We start from the raw sequence: 19,684 nt of genomic DNA on the forward strand, positions 1-19,684 counted from the left end.
ATGACTCACTATATCAGATGGACTTAATTGACATCTTCAGAACATTTCATCCCAAACCCATGGAATATACGTTCTCAAGTGCACATGGGACATTTTTAAAGATAGACCACATATTGGGTCACAGGCAAAGTCTCTCCAAATTCAAGAAGATTGAAATCATATCAAGCATCTTCTCAGATCACAGTGGCATAATATTAGAAATAAACTACAATAAAAACAATAAAAAAATTCAAACACTTGGAAGCTGAATGGCATGCTATTAAACAGTGATTGGGTTACCAAAGAGAGCAAAGAACTCTGTGCCTTAGTACCTCCAGAGGCTCCACTGAAGTGAGTGAGCCTAATAGGCGGCCGGTAGGTGGAGGCAGAGCTGGGTGCTCTAGGAATGACCGACTCCTGTGTGGGCTATGTGGGCCCTCCTGTTGTAATTGAGTGTTGATTGCTATTGGTCCGTTTGTTCAGGCTGGCTAACTATAAGGATCAACCCCAACCACATGGTTGTTGACAGATGAATGATTTAAGAAATTGTGGTATGTACATAAAAGGGAATACTACACCCAGTCTATAAAAAGGAAAATAATCTAAAATAGTCACATTCATAGAATCAAAGAGTGGGATGGTGGTTACCAGGGGCTGGAAGGAGCGGGGAAAGAGGTGTTACCAATCAACAGGTATAATGTTGCAGTTAAGCAAGATGGATAAGCTTTAGAGGTCTGCTGTACAACATTGTACTTATAGTTAAAAATAATGTATTATTAATATATTAACATAATGTTAATGTTAATATACATAATAATATAATAATCTATGTACACTTAAAAATTTATGGTGGATCTCATCTTAAGTATGCTTACCACAATAAAATACAATTTTTTGTAAAGTAAGTAGAAGGAAATAATAAAGGTAAGAATAGAAATCAATATAATAGAAAACAAAATACTGTAGGGAGAATCAACAGAGTTAAAAGTTGGGTCTTAATCTTTTTAAATAAAATTATAAACCCTTGCAGGACTGTTCAAAAAAGAAGAGAAAGGGCACAGGCCATAAATTAAAAATGGGATATTACTTCACATCCTGTACCTGCAGACAAAAATATAAGAAAATATGAATGAATTCTTGAGTCAATTTTGGCCATAATAAATTTTGAAATAATCTGAATTTTTCTTTTTTCTCAAATAGGCACAACAGCAGAAAACCTTCAGTGTTGCTCTGCAGAAGCAAAATAATGTAAAATTTGGGAGGAACATGTATATAAATGATAGAATTACAGAAGAAAGGAATGAAATTGTGTTGAAACATACATTTGAGGAAGAGGATGAGAATGAAGAGGAGGTGACTAGAGTTACTTTATCTCTGTCTTTCTTTACTTTCCTTTTTTATTTTCTTTTTTGATTAAGGTATTACATATGTTTCCTTATTCCCCCATTGTCCCCTCACCCCCGACTCATGCCCTCACCCCCTGGTGTCTGTGTCCATTGGTTAGGCTTTTATGCTTGAAAAGAAGTCTTTTGGTTGATCTCTCCCCCTAACACCCCCCCTTCCCCACCCCCTACCTTCCCTCTGAGGTTTGACGATCTGATTGATGCTTCTCTGTCTCTGGATCTGTTTTTGTTCATCAGTTTATGTTGTTCATTATATTCCACAAATGAGTGAGATCATGTGATGTTTATTTTTCTCTGACTGGCTCTCCACTTCCATCCATGCTTTTGCAAATGGTAAGAATTCCTTCTTTTTTTTTACCGCAATGTAGTATTCCACTGTGGAGATGTACCACAGTTTTCTAATCCACTCATCTGCTGATGGGCACTTAGGCTGTTTCCAAATCTTAGCTATGGTAAATTGTGCTGCTATGAACATATGGGTGCATATATCCTTTCTGATTGGTGTTTCTAGTTTCTTGGGATATATTCCTAGAAGTGGGATCACTGGGTCAAATGGGAGTTCCATTTTTAGTTTTTTAAGGAAACTCCATACTGTTCTCCACAGTGGCTGCACCAGTCTGCATTCCCACCAGCAGTGCACGAGGGTTCCTTTTTCTCCTCATCCTCGCCAGCACTTGTCATTTGTTGATTTGTTGATGATAGCCATTCTGACAGGCTTGAGATGGTACCGCATTGTCCTTTTGATTTGTGTCTCTTGGATGATTAGTGACTTTGAGCATGTTTTCATATGTCTCTTGGCCTTCCTTATGTCCTCTTTTGAAAAGTATCTATTTATAGAAATGTCCGTTGCCCATTTTTTGATTGGGTTATTTATCTTCCTTTTGTTAAGTTGTATGAGTTCCCTGTAAATGTTGGAGATTAAACCCTTATCGGTGATAACATTGGCAAATATGTTCTCCCATACAGTGGGCTTTCTTGTTGTTTTGTTGATGGTTTCTTTTGCTGTACAGAAGCTTTTTATTTTGATGTAGTCCCATTTGTTTATTTTCTCTTTAGTTTCCATTGCCCTAGGAGCTGTATCGGTAAAGATATTGCTTCGGCATATGTCTGAGGTTTTGCTGCCTGTGGAATCCTCTAATATTTTTATATTTTCTTCCTTTGCATGAATTTTTTTTCTTTTAAGTTGTAATGTATGACTGTGATTCTTATTTTTACCATGTGTAAATTAAATTTATGTAGACTAGTTAGTGATAGTAGGGCAATAGAATGATCTGAAGTATTAGATTGCATAATTAAATGATAAACACGAAATATTGTAGTTTATATTTGTAAATCAGAGATAGTTCAACTTAGTTGTTCTGCCACAACGAGGAGCAAAAGTGTAAATCTAATTTTTTGAAGTGATCGGTTATATTTTAATTATCTGTGGTAAACATTTAATTTCATGATGGCGTGACCTTAAAATTTAGACTGATTCTGGATAGCCTGCCTTTAAAAAAAATTGGTGCTGAGATACTATAAAATAATTCTAATATGATTAAAGTTTTTTATTTCTTTTTTAAAAGTTTTTATTTCTTGAAAAAGTTTTAATAAGTTTAGAAACCTTGAAATTATTATTTTAAAAGATTATTTACTTAGAGAGAGAGAGGAACAGAAAGAGAGAAGGAGAGGGTGAGGGAGAGGGGGGGAGAGAGAGAGAGAGAGAGAGAGAGAGAAACATCAATCGAATCTGTGACCCTTTGATGCTTGGGCGCATACTCTAAACAGTGAGCAACACTGGCCAGGGATGTTTTGTATGTTTAACTGTTGAGAGTATTGCCATCGTGCCCTACTGCTAAATCCATACTGTAAGAAAAACTTGGTTGTTTCCCTGTTTTTACAGATCTATTTTATTATTACTTGTATTTGTTTCTATCATTTTCCCTAATAAGTAACATTATAATAAAAATAAGTCTACTCTGGGGACTCATGAGCATAGGAATACGTTCCTTTAAAAATAATTTATTTCTCAAGTTTGAGAAACTTTATACTACTCTATTTCATCTATTCTGAGGTGCAACTTCTCAGAGTTGGGATACATCTTAAATTGATATCATAGTTTCAAGTGCTAGTGTTTTTTTCTTTCTTAGTGTTTTATAAAATAACTAGAGGCCCGGTGCACGAAATTCGTGCACGGAGGGGGGTTGTCCCTCAGCCCAGCCTGTACCCTCTCCAATCTGGGACCCCTCAAGGGATGTCCGACTGCCTTGAGGGCAGCCGGACATCCCTCTCACAATCCAGGACTGCTGGCTCCCAACTGCTTGCCTGCCTGCCTTCCTGATTGCCCCTAACCGCTTCTGCCTGCCAGCCTGATCACCCCCTAACCACTCTGCTGCCAGCCTGTTTGCCCCCAACTTCCCTCCTCTGCCGGCCTGGTTACCCCTAACTGCCCTCTCCTGCAGGGTTGATCACCTCCAACTGCCCTCCCTTGCAGGCCTGGTCCTTCTCAACTGCCCTCCCTTGCAGGCCGGGTGCCTCCCAACTGCCCTCTCCTGCTGGCCATCTTGTGGTTGCCATCTTGTGTCCACATGGGGGCAGGATCTTTGACCACATGGGGGCAGCTATATTGTGTGTTGCAGTGATGATCAATCTGCATAGTACTCTTTTATTAGATAGGATGACATTTCTTTCTTTCTTTTTTTTTTATCCTCACCTGAGTATATGTTTCCATGGACTTTTAGAGAATGTGAAAGAGAAAGGGAAAGACAGAGAGAAACATCAAAGTGAGAGGAATACTTAGATTGCTTGCCTCCTTCCTGAGCCCTGACCTGGGCCCCAGCCAGGGAGGAGCCTGCAACTTAGGTACATGCCCTTGATCAGAATCTAACCTGGACTCTGTGGTTGGCAAACCTAGACATTATCCACTGAGCCAAACCGTGTAGGGCAGGTTATGACATTTCTTAGCCCTCCAGCAGCGGACCTTCATTTTTTTCTCCAGGAGTGTGGTGGAAAAGCCCTAGATCACTTTTTTGGATTCTTATACCCAAGTTACTAAGAATATTACCAGTGGCATACAGGGAGCTTAGCCAGTGAGTGGTCAGAAAAGGTATTTCCTCTGTAGTTCTCACCTATCTCCTGTGATCTCCGGCTCCACCCCTGCCAAGGCCTAAAGCCTCCAGCCCTGGGCAGGGACCCCCAGCTGGCTCTGATCGCCCTGCTCTACCCCCAGCCAAGGCCGCAAGCCTCTGTTTGAGGCTCGGGCCCTGGGCAGGGACCCCCAGCTGGTTCCAATTGCCCACAGACACCCACAGCTGGCTCTATCGCCCGGCTCCACCCACGGCCAAGGCTGCAAGCCTCTAGGCTTGGGCTCTGGGCAGGGACCCCCAGCTGGCTCCGATCGCCTACAGGGGACCCCAGCTTGCTCTGATTGCCAGGCTCCGCCCCAGCGGCCAAGGCCGCAAGCCTCTGGCAGAGGCTTGGGCTCTGGGCAGGGACCCCCAGCTGGCTCGGATCACCTGCAAGGGACCCCAGCTGGCTCCGCTGGAGGGCTCCACCCCCAGCCAAGGCCTAAAGCCTCTGGCTGAGGCTTGGGCCCTGGGCAGGGACCCCCAGCTGGCTCCAATCACCTGCAGGGACCCCCAGCTGGCTCCGCTCGTGGGCTCCACCCCCAGCCAAGGCCTAAAGCCTCTGGCAGAGGCTTGGGCTCTGGGCAGGGACCCCCAGCTGGCTCTGATCGCCAGGCTCCTATCACCAGGCTCCGCCCCAACGGCCAAGGCTGCAAGCCTCTGGCCAAGGCTTGGGCTCTGGGCAGGACCCCCAGCTGGCTCTGATCTCCCCGCTCCGCCCCCATCCAATGCCGCAAGCCTCTGTTTGAGGCTCGGCCCCTGGGCAGGGACCCCCAGATGGCTCTATCCCCCGCTCCATCCAAGGCCAAGGCCTCAAGCTTCTGTTTGAGGCTTGGGCCCTGGTCAGGGACCCCCAGCTGGCTCCAATCACCGCAGGGGACCCCAGCTGGTTCCAGTGGCCCAGCTCCACCCCCAGCCAATGCTGCAAGCCTCTGGCTGAGGCTCGGGCCCTGGACAGGGACCCCCCAGCTGGCTCTGATCACCTGTGGGGGACCCCTGCTGGCTCTGATATTCCCCTGTGATCTTCGGCTCCAATATCCCAGTTCCAACAACTGCTGTCCGAGGCTGCAGCCATCTTGGTTAGGTGTATTTGCATATTCCCTTTCTGATTGGCCGGTGGGCGTGGCCGGTGGGCGTGGCTTGAGTGTAGCGGAGTGATGATTTGCATATTACTGTTTTATAGATAGGATAATGATTATGTCTTCAATTTGATGAAATAATGGTAAATCATATGACTTAGCTGCATAAGAGTAGGAACTTTGTCTATAGCTATACCATAAATCCATCTTTACCAAAAGCAATAATGAGGTAGCCTCTTATCTGTAACAGTTTTTCTGGCACCCTACCAAGTATGTTGAAGACATAAGTTTCTCTCCTTTATTACCTTACTAGAGGCCCGGTGCACGGATTCATGAGCTGGTGGGGTCTCTCGGCCTGGCCTGCGGGGATAGGGCTGAAACCGGCTCTCCGACATCCCCCAAGGGGTCCCGGATTGTGAGAGGGCGCAGGCCAAGCCGAGGGACCCCACCAGTGCACGATCAGGGCTGGGGAGGGACCGTGGGAGGGCTCCAGGGCATGTCCCGATCAGCCAGACCCCAGCAGCAAGCTAACCTATAGTTGGAGCATCTGCCCCCTGGTGGTCAGTGCATGTCATAGCGACTGGTCGAATGGTCGGACACTTAGTATGTTAGGCTTTTATTATCTATCTATCTATCTATCTATCTATCTATCTATCATCTATCTATCATCTATAAAAGCCTAGGTGACCATTATGACCGAACAACCGTAATGACTAGAACGACTGGTTGCTATGATGTGCACTGATGACCAGGGGGCAGACGCTCAACACAGGAGCTGCCCCCTGGTTGTCAGTGCGCTCCCACAGCCAACCTCCCATGGCAGGCGGTTGGCCAACCTCCCGCAGCCCCTTACCGCCCTCCCCCTGCCCCGGGGCGGGTCCCTACCCTGGCTAAGGCTCCGGGCACAGGGCACCAGAGAATCTGGGTCCGGTAAGCCCGTAGGAGGAGAGCAACCCCAAGGCTGATTGAGACAGAGTAGCAGCTCTGAGGGGGCAAGGCAGCAGCCTAACTGGAAAGACGTAAAGTAAGCACCACCGCCATCTTACCTCTGTCACTGCACTGCGCCGCTCGCCCTTCTGCCCCCATCAGCCACTTCTAGCTTGGCCCCATGCCTTTCCGGGCTCCCAACCGCTGATTGGCTAGCGCTCCTGCGGCTGCGGTAGGAGAGACTATCTGTCTGTCAGCAACTCCGCCCCCGGGAGTGAGGTGGCCGGAGCGCGGGCAGCGAAGTAGAGCTGTATTTCCACCTCAGAGGGTAGCTGGTGTTCAGGCGTTTTGGGGCACTCTGTCTGTGGTCTTTGCTTGCTGCTACCTCAACACATCTGCACAACTAGATCAGGGACTGCCGGCCAACCTCCCACAGACCCTCCCCTCTCCCAGTGCACGAATTCATGCATCGGGCCTCTAGTATAGGATAATCTAAAATAGCCAGTGATGATAAATATACACAGAATGAACTACTGAACAAATGCCAAAAGAATGTAAAAAGGGCATTACATTGATAGTCTATGTTTTTTATAGGTGATAAATGTTATAGCATGAAGTTAATGCATCTCCTTGTCTATCTTTAACTTTACATTATCCAAGAGTGGACTAGTAGTTTGACCTCTAATTTTTTAAAAATGGTATTATTTTTCAGGTCTTAACTGTTCAAGAACTCGTTGATTTTTCTCCAGTTTACAGATGTTTGCACATTTATTCTGTTTTGGTAAGTATTTGTGTGTGTGTGTGCGTGTGTGTGCGTGTGTGCGTGTGTGTGCGTGTGTGTGTGTGTGTGTGTGTGTGTGTGTGTGTGTGTGTACGTGTTTTCATTACTCTGTTGGTTTGATTTTAGGGTGATGAGGAAACATTTGAAAATTATTATCGAAAACAAAGAAAGAAACAAGCAAGACTGGTATTGCAGCCCCAGTCAAATATGGTAAGTATATAAAATTTTTGAATCGGTCATGTTGTCACTTTTTATCTCCTTACCTGCTTTAATTTCTTCAGAGCTTGCATCGCTATTCATTTAACTATAAATATTTATTGAACACCTACTATTTCCAATAATTGGTTTAGGTGCTGATGGTACAACAGTGAGCAAAACAGATAAGTCCCTTCTCTCATGAACTTACATTCTATTGGCGAAGGTAGACAGTAAACAAATAAAATAGACAGTGAATAAGTAAAAGGATAAACAAGTAAATATATGAGGTGTTGGGAGTGATCGTTAGTTTCTTACAACATGGTGGACTCTGTATCTTAATTAATTTTAAAAGTATTTGTTAAAATTGATTTTTTTAGAGAGAGGATAGAACAAAAGTATAGTCAGGACAAAAATGTAGTGAATATGGAACTGTTTCATATGTTGGTTTTGGTGATAGTTACATGACCAGATATATTTGTGAAAACTTGTAGTGCATGAAAAAGAGTGAGTTTTATTGTATATAACTTATACCTCATTAGATCTGACTATAAAACAAAGAAAACAGGAAAACCTAAATGAAGGCAGAAATTGAGATAAGTTTAAGCACTTATAAGCTTGCTGATATAATTAGGGAATAAGAAAATATAGAGAATGGCCAAAAAATGTAAAGAAAAATCAGGTAGAATACCTAGATATTGAAGATATATTAACCAAAATTTAAAATTTTATGATAGGTTTAACAGTTGATGAATTCTCTTTAGTTGATCTGAAGAAATTATCTAGAAAGCATCACAGAAAGACAAAATGATAAAAATAGATAAGAGCCAGGGTATACAGAGAGAAGGTCTAACATATTTCTAGTTGGAGTTTCAGAAAGAGAAGATAAAACAAATGGGACAGAGGAGTATTTGAGGATATAATGGCTGAGAATTTGCCAGGACAGATGAAAAATAGAAACCTATAGATAAATGATAAAGATTTAATTATCATTCCAAATTTTGCTTCCAAAATAAATTCCTTAGAGTCAAGCCTAAGGAATACCAAGTAGGTTTAAATAAAGAGGATTTATTCTTAAAGACCTTACAATGAAACTTCAGAACACCAAAGATAGAGAAAATAGAAAGCCTGAAAAACATTATCAGGTGACTTGATTAATTGATGTTGACTGAATACTTTACCCAAAACAGCAGACTACGCATGGTTTTCAATTAGAATTGGAATGTTCACCAAGATAGATCATATTCTGAGCCATTAAATGCATCTCAACAAATATAAAAGACTTGAAATCATACAGAGTATGTCTTCTGACCACAAGATCATTATCTATATTCAAAAATATAAATAATTATAAACAATATGCAATTGTAGACCATTTGTAAAGAGTTTGACATTTATTGTGAATCAGATGAAAAGTCATTGGAAGGTTTTTAGCAGAAGATATGTGATCTCATTACTATTTGGAAGTATCATTTTAGCAGGTATCTGGAGAATAGACTAAGGATCAAGCCTGAAAGCTAGGGAGACTAGGTAAGAGAATGATGTAATGTCCCAAGTGAGAGATGATGGTGGCTTGAATTAAATGCTGAGGGGGTGGGCAGTTCTGAAGTCATATTTACTTTTTAACTTGTTTATTGTCTGTCTTATTTTTAATGCAAGTTTCATGAGGGTAAGGACTTTTTGTTATTTATCAGTGTATCCCCTGGTACTTTAAAAATGTATGCAGCATATAGTAGGCTCTCAATAAATATTTGTTAATAAATGTAGTGATTTTTTTGTTCTGGTATGTATTGGTTTAAATTGATTTTTATTTTTCATTTAAAGCATGAAACAGTTGATGGCTATAGAAGATATTTCACTCAAATTGTAGGGTATGTATCTAATATGGAAATAAATATTATTTTTATATTATGTTAAATGTCAGAACTAATAATTTTGTATTTGGTTTTGAATTTTTTTAACACATGTTATATCGGTAATTACTGTTTTTAGGTTCTTTGTGGTTGAAGATCATATTTTGCATGTGACCCAAGGATTAGTAACCAGGGCATACACTGATGAACTTTGGAACATGGCCCTCTCCAAGATAATTGCTGTCCTTAGAGCTCATTCAGTAAGTCAGACAGTTTATGTTACTGAATTTTTAATTTACTTTCAGAACTTCTGAGACAGATATTGTCAGAAGAAAACTGTACTTCCATCATTCTGCATATATTTAGTAATTGCTCAGATTTGGAAATAGTACTGTCAGGCTTTCATTTGCTAATATTGGGCTGTGATTTTGCAACTGACTGGGGCTTCCTAAGACATTTTTAGTCTAGTATTATAGAAAATGAAGAATTAAGCTGGTCTTATTAATCTCAACTGAACTCTTCATTACATCACTGAAAAACACCATGAATGAAGGGTTTTTAATTATCATTCCAAATCTTTGCTTCCAAAATAAATTCTACCATTAAAACTAAAAAAAACCACCAAAACACAATAGAACTTGTTCTTCAATGTTCATAATTTGTTTGCAGTAATGCAATTATAAATTTTTAAAAAAATATGCAATGTCAAATTTTGAACTCATTTGAATAAAGGAACTTTATGTAATGAAATATTTTTAATGAATAAAAGTAAAATTATTAAGTATTTTTATAATATGCTTCTTGTGGAAATAATAAATATGTTAGTATTATAAAGACTACTGAAATTAATGATTGCTCAGTGTAGACTTTTTCTTAAGACAATTTCAGTAGTTTACCTTCAGTAAAATCTCTTCATACTTAAAATTTTATAACCTTATTTATAATTTTACTAGAGGCCCAGTGCACAAATATTTGTGCAATAATGGGCCTTCCTTCAGCACGGCCTTCGCTCCAGCTGGAACTGCCTTTTCGCTCCGGCCTGGAACCACCTTTCCACCTTCCCACACTGCCCAGAGGCCCAGAGTGGCTGGGGCAGTGTGGAATGCCTGCGTGGTCGCCTAGGCTTCCTGCCCCCAGCTCGGGGCCTGTGTATGCAAATTAACCTGCCATCTTTGTTGGGTTAATTTGCATACCCACTCCTGATTGGCTGGTGGGTGTCACGAAGGGATGGCCAATTTGCATCTTATTCTTTTATTAGTGTAGATTATTGAGAATATTGAAAACATTTTAAGAGGATTAATAGCTTATATGATATTTATATTATAAACACACTGCATTTTTATTTATCAGTAATATAGATTCTTAATACACTATTTTCCAGTGAACTAATTTTCCTAACATATTAATAAAAAACAATATGTTTTATGGTTTATATTCAGACCTGCTCTGAATATGTAAAATTATAGTATGCTTCCTATTAATTCCATGACATCAAATACAAGGTTATAATATGTTGAGTGCAATCTATCACACTCAAATTTTTATTAAATACTGTTAAAAGGACAGTGAATTTCACTATTCCTTTGAAATTAATTATTTTCTTTTGGTAAATTATTAATAAAATACTTAAATTGTCATTCTTATGTTAGAAAAAAGTAATATATTTGTGTCTCTTATAAGGCAAATATTTGAGAACTAAAAATATGAGTTACATATATTTATATGTACATATAAATATATTTATGTAAAACCATTTTTTCATTTTAAAATAACTAGTGTCATTGCTTTAACCAAAGTTTACTATGTGCACATTTTAGGAAAATCTTTTAATATAATACAGATATTTAGATACATTATTTTAATGAACTTTCCCTAAGAAATTTTACTAATTAGAGTAATCCAGCTGTGGATCTAACTAATAACCAAGATTCAAAATTTATTGTAAGTCTGGCAGAGTAAAGGGAAAAATATCAGGTTTTAATTCGTAGTTTTTAACCTAATGACTCTGGGTTTTTTTATTTGTTTGTTTCCACTCCTACATCTACCCTACCTCCCACCCCCGCCACAGTCTTATTGCACTGATCCTGATCTTGTTCTGGAGCTGAAGAATCTCATTGTAATATTTGCAGATACTTTGCAGGTGGGTGATACTCTAACATTCAATTAATGGCCATTTTAAGCAATTAAAGATTTACAAAGTAATAGGCCATGCTCATTTAATTTATTGTGGATTAATGGTAGCAAAATAGTAGTAACCAAATGTTTACTTATATGTTAGTATTTACCTAGGACTTTTCATACCGCTTCCTTCCTTATTATGAATGTTGGACAAAACTCATGGAATATTACCATCTTTTTAAATATTGGTCAGTTAGAATAGAAAAATTATTTTTGTAGTTAAAAAAAATACATGGTACAGCCCTGGCCAGTGTGTCTCAGTTCGTTGGGCGCCATCCCATGCACGCAAAATTTACCTGTTCGATTCCCAGTCAGGACACATGCCTGGGTTGCAGGCTTGATCCCCAGTAGGGGGCATACTGGAGGCAGCCCATCAATGTTTTGCTCTCACAGTGATGTTTCTCTCTCTCTCTCTCCCTCCCTTCCTCTCCCTCCCTCTCTCTCTCAAAATCACTCTTAAAAATCTTTAAAAAATAAAACAACCTAGCAACTTTATTTCTAAACAAACAAACAAACAAAAAAACATGGTGCAGTAGAAAGAACTCTGTACTAGAAATTAGGAGATGCAAGTTCTGCCTTAGGACAGTGATCATGGGCCCTGGAAGTCACCCAAACACTGAGTTAATTTTCTGCCTCTGATGTTGAATAATTGTGTATCTACAAGTTTTCTAAACTTTATATCCTCATTTGTGAAAATAGATTTATTACTAGTTTTCAGAATTGTTTTGAGTTTTAAATGTGATAATTATGAAAACGCATAGTTTGACAGTTGTATTCACTCATTTCCTTCCTAATTTCAGATGCGCTATGACTGTGAGCAAATCACTTTACTTCTTTAAGTCTTTTTTTAAAACTAAGATTAAAACTGATCTGAAAAATCAAAGTTTTAAGCTCATCCCTCCTCCTTTGTCACTGATCATAAAGAATTTATTGCATGTTGTTTTCAGGCTTTAACCTTATGTGACTTTTTAATGGTTGAAATAATGTTTTATGAAATATAGACTAGCATTTTCCAAAGTGTGATAATAGATGTTACCTAGATAAGATTTCTCTGGTCAAAAATGTTTGGGAAATGCTAAGTAAAATAAAACAGACTTTTACATTAAAAGCTTTTCTCAGCAAATTTATACCATGCATTTCCAAAAGGAAGGTGATTATGCAGCATTTTCCCAATATATTTGACCATTGAATCTTTTTTCCCCTTATAACATCTATTAGGTTTAGAGCTTTATAAAATACTAGAGGCCCTGTGCATGAATTCATGCACCGGTGGGGTCTGGCCGGCCTGCGCCGATTGGGATGGGGGTGGGGGGTTGATTGGGAGCAAGGCTGGCCAGGGGGAGGAGCTGCAGGTGGTTGGCTGCCTGGCCCTGCCCCCTGGTCGAACTCCCAGTTGAACTCCCGGTCCAGGGGACAATTTGCATATTAGGCTTTTATTATATAGGATAATTTGGGAAATCCTAATTTAAACAGTTAGCTTTATCACAAGAGTCTTTCCATTCTAGAATTATAATTGTCTCATTTATTCTTAAACCTAAGAAGAAGATTCTACAAGCTCCTTTAATAAATTATTTTATTTGCCTTATATCTTTATTATTTGTATGGCTTATAAATAATAAAGGCCAAAATAATGTGGGGGGTTTTGTTTTCATAAATTTTGTGACAAATATATCTGTAATACTGATCTCTCTGGGAGGAAAAACAAAAAACTTTTGGTAAGTTTTATTGGAGACTGCCTTAATTTTTTAGGCCTATCTCTAAGTAACGTCAGGGAGTTTTACTATCCTAATGCTTAAAGCTCTGCAATTCAAAGTCTAGTCAGGGGATCACAACCTGCAAACCATTACTAGACTGCAAATTGTTATGGATCCATAATAAAAAGGAACTTTTAGTCTGAATATAAATACAACCACATCACTAAGTACAAAGTTCAGCTCAATTGGCATTTTTTGTAGCAGGACTTTCTTGATGTAGGTAGTAGCAGCATTGATTTATATTTTTTCCAGTTTTATTGAGAAATTATTGACATACATCACTATATAATTTTAACCCTTTGCACTCGCTTGCTTTTTTCTCGATTCCTTTATGCTAACCGTGTTGAGTCACACTCGACATCCGAGTGCAAAAGGTTAAGGAATAGAGCCATGATGATAGGATTTACATATATGTTGTGAAATGATTACAACAGTTGGTCCAGCTAACATCATCTTCTCATGTAGAAACAATAAAAAGTAAAGTAAAAAGGAAAATATTTTCTTTTTTGCGATGAGAACTCCTAGGATTTACTCTCTTATCTGTAAATCATACAGCACTGTTAGTTATAGTCATCATGTTGTACTTATAACTGGAAGTTTGTAACTTTTGACTACCTTCCTCCAGTTTCTCCTCATCCTACCCTCCATTTCTGGTAACCACAAGTCTGATCTCTTTTTCTATGAGTTTTATTTTGTGGTGTGTGGTTTTTTAGATTCACATACAAGTTAGGTCATACAGTATTTGTCTTTGTCTATCTTATTTCACTTAGCATAATACTTTCAGGTCGATCCATCTTGTTGCAAATGGTAGGATTTCATCATTATTTTATGGCTCAATAATATTCCATTGTATATATGTATACCATAACTTCATTATCCATTCATCCATTGATGGACATTTAGGTTGTTTCCATTTTTTGGCTATTGTAAATGCTGCTGCTATGAACACAGGGGTGCAGATATCTTTTCAAGTGTTTTCATTTCCTGGCAGTGGAATTGCTGGATCATATGGTAGTTCTATTTTTAGTTTTTTTGAGGAACCTCCATGCTGTTTTCCATAGTGGCTGTACCAAATTACAATCCCATCAACAGTGTACAAGGGTTCCCTTTTCTTCACATCCACTCCAGCATTTATTATATCTTGTGTTTTTTATAATTGCTATTTTTACAGACATGAGGTGATAGCTCATTGCATTCCCCTATTGATTTATGTGCTCGTGCAAGCTCCTTATCTCTTTGTAAACCATAACAAACTGATCTTAGACTGGCACTTTGAGTACAGCTGAATCTAGAGAGTATTTGATGTGGTTCCAAGGAACTCTTCAGAGAATCAAAGAAGAGTAATTGATAACATTCAAGTAATAGAGGCACTAAAAAGTCACAGTGCTGGGTGTATAAACCCTCGTAAGTATACCTTTCTAATCTTACAGCTTTGAAATAAGATTGAGGAAGACACACCAGTCCTTACTTATTCAGAAATCTTGCAGTATTTTAATTTCATTGAAAATTGACAAGCTGAGCATTAGGTGGGTCTTTTACTGAATTAGTAAACACTGGCTTTTCAAGTTATATCCATTAGTTGAAGAATTGGGGAGGGTCTTTTCATAAAAACTGATTAAAGAATATTGTATATTATTTGGTTTATTATGCAATTTTTAAATGTCATTATTTTTAATGTCATTATTTTATCACTTAAAACAAAGCTGACTGAACAATAAAGTAAAAATGTAATACCAGCATATTAATAGTTCTGCCTATTAAGCAGATCAAAAGTAAACATTTACTGGTTTATTCACTAACATTTTGAGCACTCATTAAATGCTGGCAGCTAGATGGTGCATATAATGAGAGAGACATAAAAATTAGTAAGATAGTATGGACTTAAAAATCCCTGGATTCAAGAAATTTAGTTGTAAAAAAATATGTATAATATAATATACTATTATAGCAATATATTACAGAGTTTTGGACTCACAGAAGATGGAATAACTAACTTTGATTTCATGAATTGGGAAAGGCTATATACAGAATGTTGATATGTGGGCTGGATTTTGAAGGATGAGTTCAACAAGTAGATTTGAAGGAAGGAGCATTAGTGGCAGAGAAAATAGCACGTGTAAGCTATAGATAGAGGTATGATATGGTAAGCATGAGGTGGGTTGAACAGCTTGATGGTGTCAGAAACTATATATAGCATATGGGTATGAGCAAAGAAGGGCAAAATAGTGGTCCTGAAACTGATAAAGTAGTTTGACCCAGACTGTGGCACATCTTGTGGGACTTCAGTAAGCCTTCTATAGTTTTTAACCAGGGGAATGGCATGATCAGATTTACACTTTTAAATGATAACTTGGAGAGTTTGGGCAATAGATTGAGTTGAGACACAAGGTTGGAATTTCAGTTTAGGAAGCTCTTACAATGGTCTAGGCAAGAGATGTTAAATGAAATAAAGCAGTGGCACTGGGAATATTTCTGGATGAAAGAAAGGTAATAAATGATGGAGAAGAATGATAGATTTGAAAGAGATTCGTAAAGGAGGTGAAAACAAAAGAATTTGGTGACTGATGAAATGTTTCTTTTCAAGTTTTCCCCCCCTGATAAACTGGACTGATAATAGAATTATTAACAGAGATAGGAAATAAGAAAAACACTTGGTTTAGTTGGAATGGGAGGAGATACGTTAACTTTAATGTACTTTCTGGCAGACTGACTGGAGATTTCTAATAAGTGTTAGAATTAAATAATTAGAATTTACAGAGGTATAGCTAAAGATACAGATTTAGAATAATAAACTAGTGTTTGAAGTCAGTAGACTTGAGATTGCCCTAGAAAGTTAGAAGAAAAGATTGAGGAATGCAGATAGGAGAAAAAAAGGAAACTGGTTACATTATTTATAGCTAAGAAAACGAGGAGAGAGAGAATTGTAGAATCAAAGCAGCGTTTCAAGAAAAAGAGGTAAGGTAGAATGAAATAATTTAATTTTATATTTGGGAGGTAATCTGTGTCATTGTTGAGAGCAGTTTTAATACAGAAATGGGAATGGGAATTAGATTATTGTAGGGTTTGGCTATGAAAGGAGTAACAGGGAGGCAGCTGGCTGGGCACAGAAAATTGAGGGAGGGCTTTTTTTCTTCTGTTCTTGATTTAAAGATGAGAGGTGATTTAGCATATTTATTTAGCCAAGAGAAAGGAGCACTACTTGCTTGTGGAAGTTAAAGACATAATAGAGTGAATAGATAATCCGTGGTTCTTTTTTTTTTCACTTTAATTTCTTTATTGATTAAGGTATCACATATTTGTCCTCATCCCCCCATTCCCATCCCAAACCCCTCCCACGCATGCCCCCACCCCCCTGTTGTCCGTGACCACTGGTTAGGCCTATATGCATGCATACAAGTCCTTTGGTTATCTCTCCCCCTTACTCCCACCCTCCTCTACCTTCCCTCTGAGGTTTGACAATCTGATTGATGCTTCCCTGTCTCCCGGTCTGTTTTTGTTCATCAGTTTATGTTGTTCATTATTTCCCCTAGATGAGTGAGATCATATGATACTAGAAATACACTTATAAGAACCGAAAATGAGACAAGCAATAATGGTTATGCTGAGAGGCAAATGAATCAGTCTGTAGTGAGTTTCTTTCTGGGGCAATAGGTCTTTTGAGTCCCAATTTCAATGTCAAACAGTTCCTTATGTGTACATGTCAGCAATGATATTTCAGTTCTGGATGGTGGACAAATGGTGGTAATATAGGTCTGACCCTCTCTGGTTTGGTCCTGGGCAACCTGCAGTGACGCACTGCTGCTGACTGCTAGTATGGCAAGGCGTCGTCAGCATCTTCCATCTCTGGACTGTTTCTCTTCTGTCTTCATGGCTGGAGCAGTCCTGTCAATTCCTCTCTGTTGCAGGAATCCACATGGTCTTGGAGTTGTTTTCTGAAAATATACAAACATATTCTCGACCAAAAGTTAATAAAGGAATCCTTTCTATAAATTTGACTTGGGATCCTTTTTCATTTTTTGCCCAAACGTTTTTCCTTTGGCTTGTTTTGACACCATGTGTGTTTTTCATGGGTGTCTAGCTGTTAGCATTACAAATGAAAGGATGAGATAGGATCAAGAACTAAGATGAAGAGGTAAATCTTGACAGCTCTGTGAGATGAGTGCAAATGTTTGATCCTGATATAGGTAAGATTTTAATGAATTTGAAGTTGGAAAGAAATAGTTTTGGAGAGTGTATGTTTGAGGAAAAGATATAAAATTTCCCTATGCAACAAAGTCACTCTAACATTGAAGGTACAAAAGGAAGCTAGCATGTTTTAGACAGCATATATTCCCTTTTCTTGTATCCTATTTAGGGACCACTTCTCAAGACACAGTTATTTAGATAATCTTGAACTTTTTCACCAGTCTGACTTCTGATACTTTTTAAGGCTAACCAAGAAATCCAGAGTAAAGAGAGAAAGAGAAGAAATGGCAAAATTATTCCAGCTTCATAAAACTCTGTCTAGATTCTTTCTTACTTAATGCAACCTAATAGAAAGTCAAAAGAATATATATATATTTTTTCATACTGTTGGAATGGCATATAATGTGATACAGTAAATGGTTACTTTCAAATAATTCTCCAGTATTTCCAACATTTTAAAAATGAATAGTTTCGCCGAAACCAGTTTGGCTCAATGGATAGAGCGTCGGTCTGCGGACTGAAAGGTCCCAGGTTCGATTCTGGTCAGGGGCATGTACCTTGGTTGCGGGCACATCCCCAATAGGGGGTGTGCAGGAGGCAGCTGGTCGATGTTTCTCTCTCATCGATGTTTCTAGCTCTCTGTCCCTCTCCCTTCCTCTCTGTGGAAAATCAATAAAATATATTTAAAAAAATGAATAGTTAAAAAAAATGAATAGTTTCATTTAAAAATGAACATTTTAAAAATGGATGTTTATCTGTTTTTTATGTGTGTGTTTTAGGGTTATGGTTTTCCAGTGAACCGACTTTTTGACCTTTTATTTGAAATAAGAGATCAATACAATGAAACACTGCTTAAGAAATGGGCTACAGTTTTCAGGTTAGTCTGAGCCACGGTGCCTTAATGTGGTGAAAAAGTTTATCAAATGCTAAAGTAATTGATTTTGTGTTTAGCAATAAAAATGCTTATAATAATTTTTTATTGTAGTAAAATATACATAACATAAGATTTACCATTTTAACCTTTTAGAAATGTACAGTTTAGTGGCATAAAGTACATTTACATTGTAACCATCACCACTATCTTTCTCCAGAACTTTCTCATCTTCCCAAACTTAAACTCTATACCAATTAAACAAGAACTCCCATTCCCTTCTTTTAGCCCCTGGCGATCACCATTCTAATTTGTCTCTATGAATTTGACTACTCTTAGTACTTCATAAATGTGATATCATACATATTTAAATACATATTTAAATACATATTTGTACTTTTTTGTGTCTGGATTATTTCACTTGGAATAATGTCTTTAAGGTTCATCCATGTTGCAGTGTCTTTCAAAATTTCATTTTTTAAAAGGCTGAATAATATTCTACTGTATGTATATACCACATTTTATTTACAATTGATCCATCTCTGGATATTTCAATTGTTTCCACCTTTTGGCTATTGTGGATAATGAAGCTATGAACATTGTTGTACAAATATCTGTTTGAATCCTGGTTTTCACTTCTTTTGGGTATATACCCAGAAATGGAATTGCTGAATTATATATAAATATATGTTTAATATTTTGAGGAATTGCCATATTATTTTTCATAGTAGCTGAAACACTTATAATTAATTTTTAAATGTACTACTTTTAGTTTTAATCTCTATAGTTTGTTTTCCCAGTAAATGATTAGGTAAAAGGCTGTAGGTATTCAAAGGTATTTAGTATTAGAAATTTATGCTTTTAAATTTTGTTTGGGAGAAAAGTGCCATTTTTACAAACAACATAATTAGATTAAAATCTTAAAGCATCTAATAAGGAAAATTATTTTTGCTTTAACCACTTGCCTATAGGGTATAGACAAATTATTTTAATATCTATATAATTTTCTATTGCCATGAAAAAAAGAAATCTCCCTTCTTTTTAAATTCTAAAAACTTCCCTCCACCCTTTCTCCCTCTCTCCTTCCTTCCTTTTCTGTCTTCCTTCATTTGGAAAAAAAAGTCAATCATGAGATCTTAGATCTATGTCATCCGTAATATGATAGAAGTTATGTGTCAATAATATTTGATGAAATTAAACTAGAAAATATGTTAAGCTATTTACCCCAGCTTGGCATTTACCCCATCAATTTTTAAAACTAGACGGCAGACCTTATGAATACTATGATAGAAGTCTTTCCTTCTATAATATCTAAGTGAACAAGGTGATGCACTTCTATTAACACTCACTAAAAACCCCTCATTTAAGCTTTTAG

General features: G+C 38.0%; 1 protein-coding gene across 4 annotated transcripts in view; it reads left to right on the forward strand.

The window, feature by feature from the left end:
• Window positions 1-19,684, forward strand: part of EXOC6 (exocyst complex component 6) — a 133,931-nt gene that overhangs the window by 38,043 nt on the left and 76,204 nt on the right. For all 4 annotated transcript variants that reach the window (XM_079793461.1, XM_079793462.1, XM_079793463.1 and 1 more), the window contains 7 exons: window positions 1,180-1,332; window positions 7,205-7,273; window positions 7,400-7,483; window positions 9,293-9,339; window positions 9,461-9,581; window positions 11,390-11,461; window positions 18,218-18,315. In XM_079793461.1, coding sequence (XP_079649587.1) covers window positions 1,180-1,332; window positions 7,205-7,273; window positions 7,400-7,483; window positions 9,293-9,339; window positions 9,461-9,581; window positions 11,390-11,461; window positions 18,218-18,315 — 644 coding nt within the window. The remainder of the gene's footprint in view (window positions 1-1,179; window positions 1,333-7,204; window positions 7,274-7,399; window positions 7,484-9,292; window positions 9,340-9,460; window positions 9,582-11,389; window positions 11,462-18,217; window positions 18,316-19,684) is intronic.

Source organism: Cnephaeus nilssonii, assembly GCF_951640355.1.
Source record: "Cnephaeus nilssonii genome assembly, chromosome: 16".
Classification (NCBI taxonomy): Eukaryota; Metazoa; Chordata; class Mammalia; order Chiroptera; family Vespertilionidae; genus Cnephaeus; species Cnephaeus nilssonii.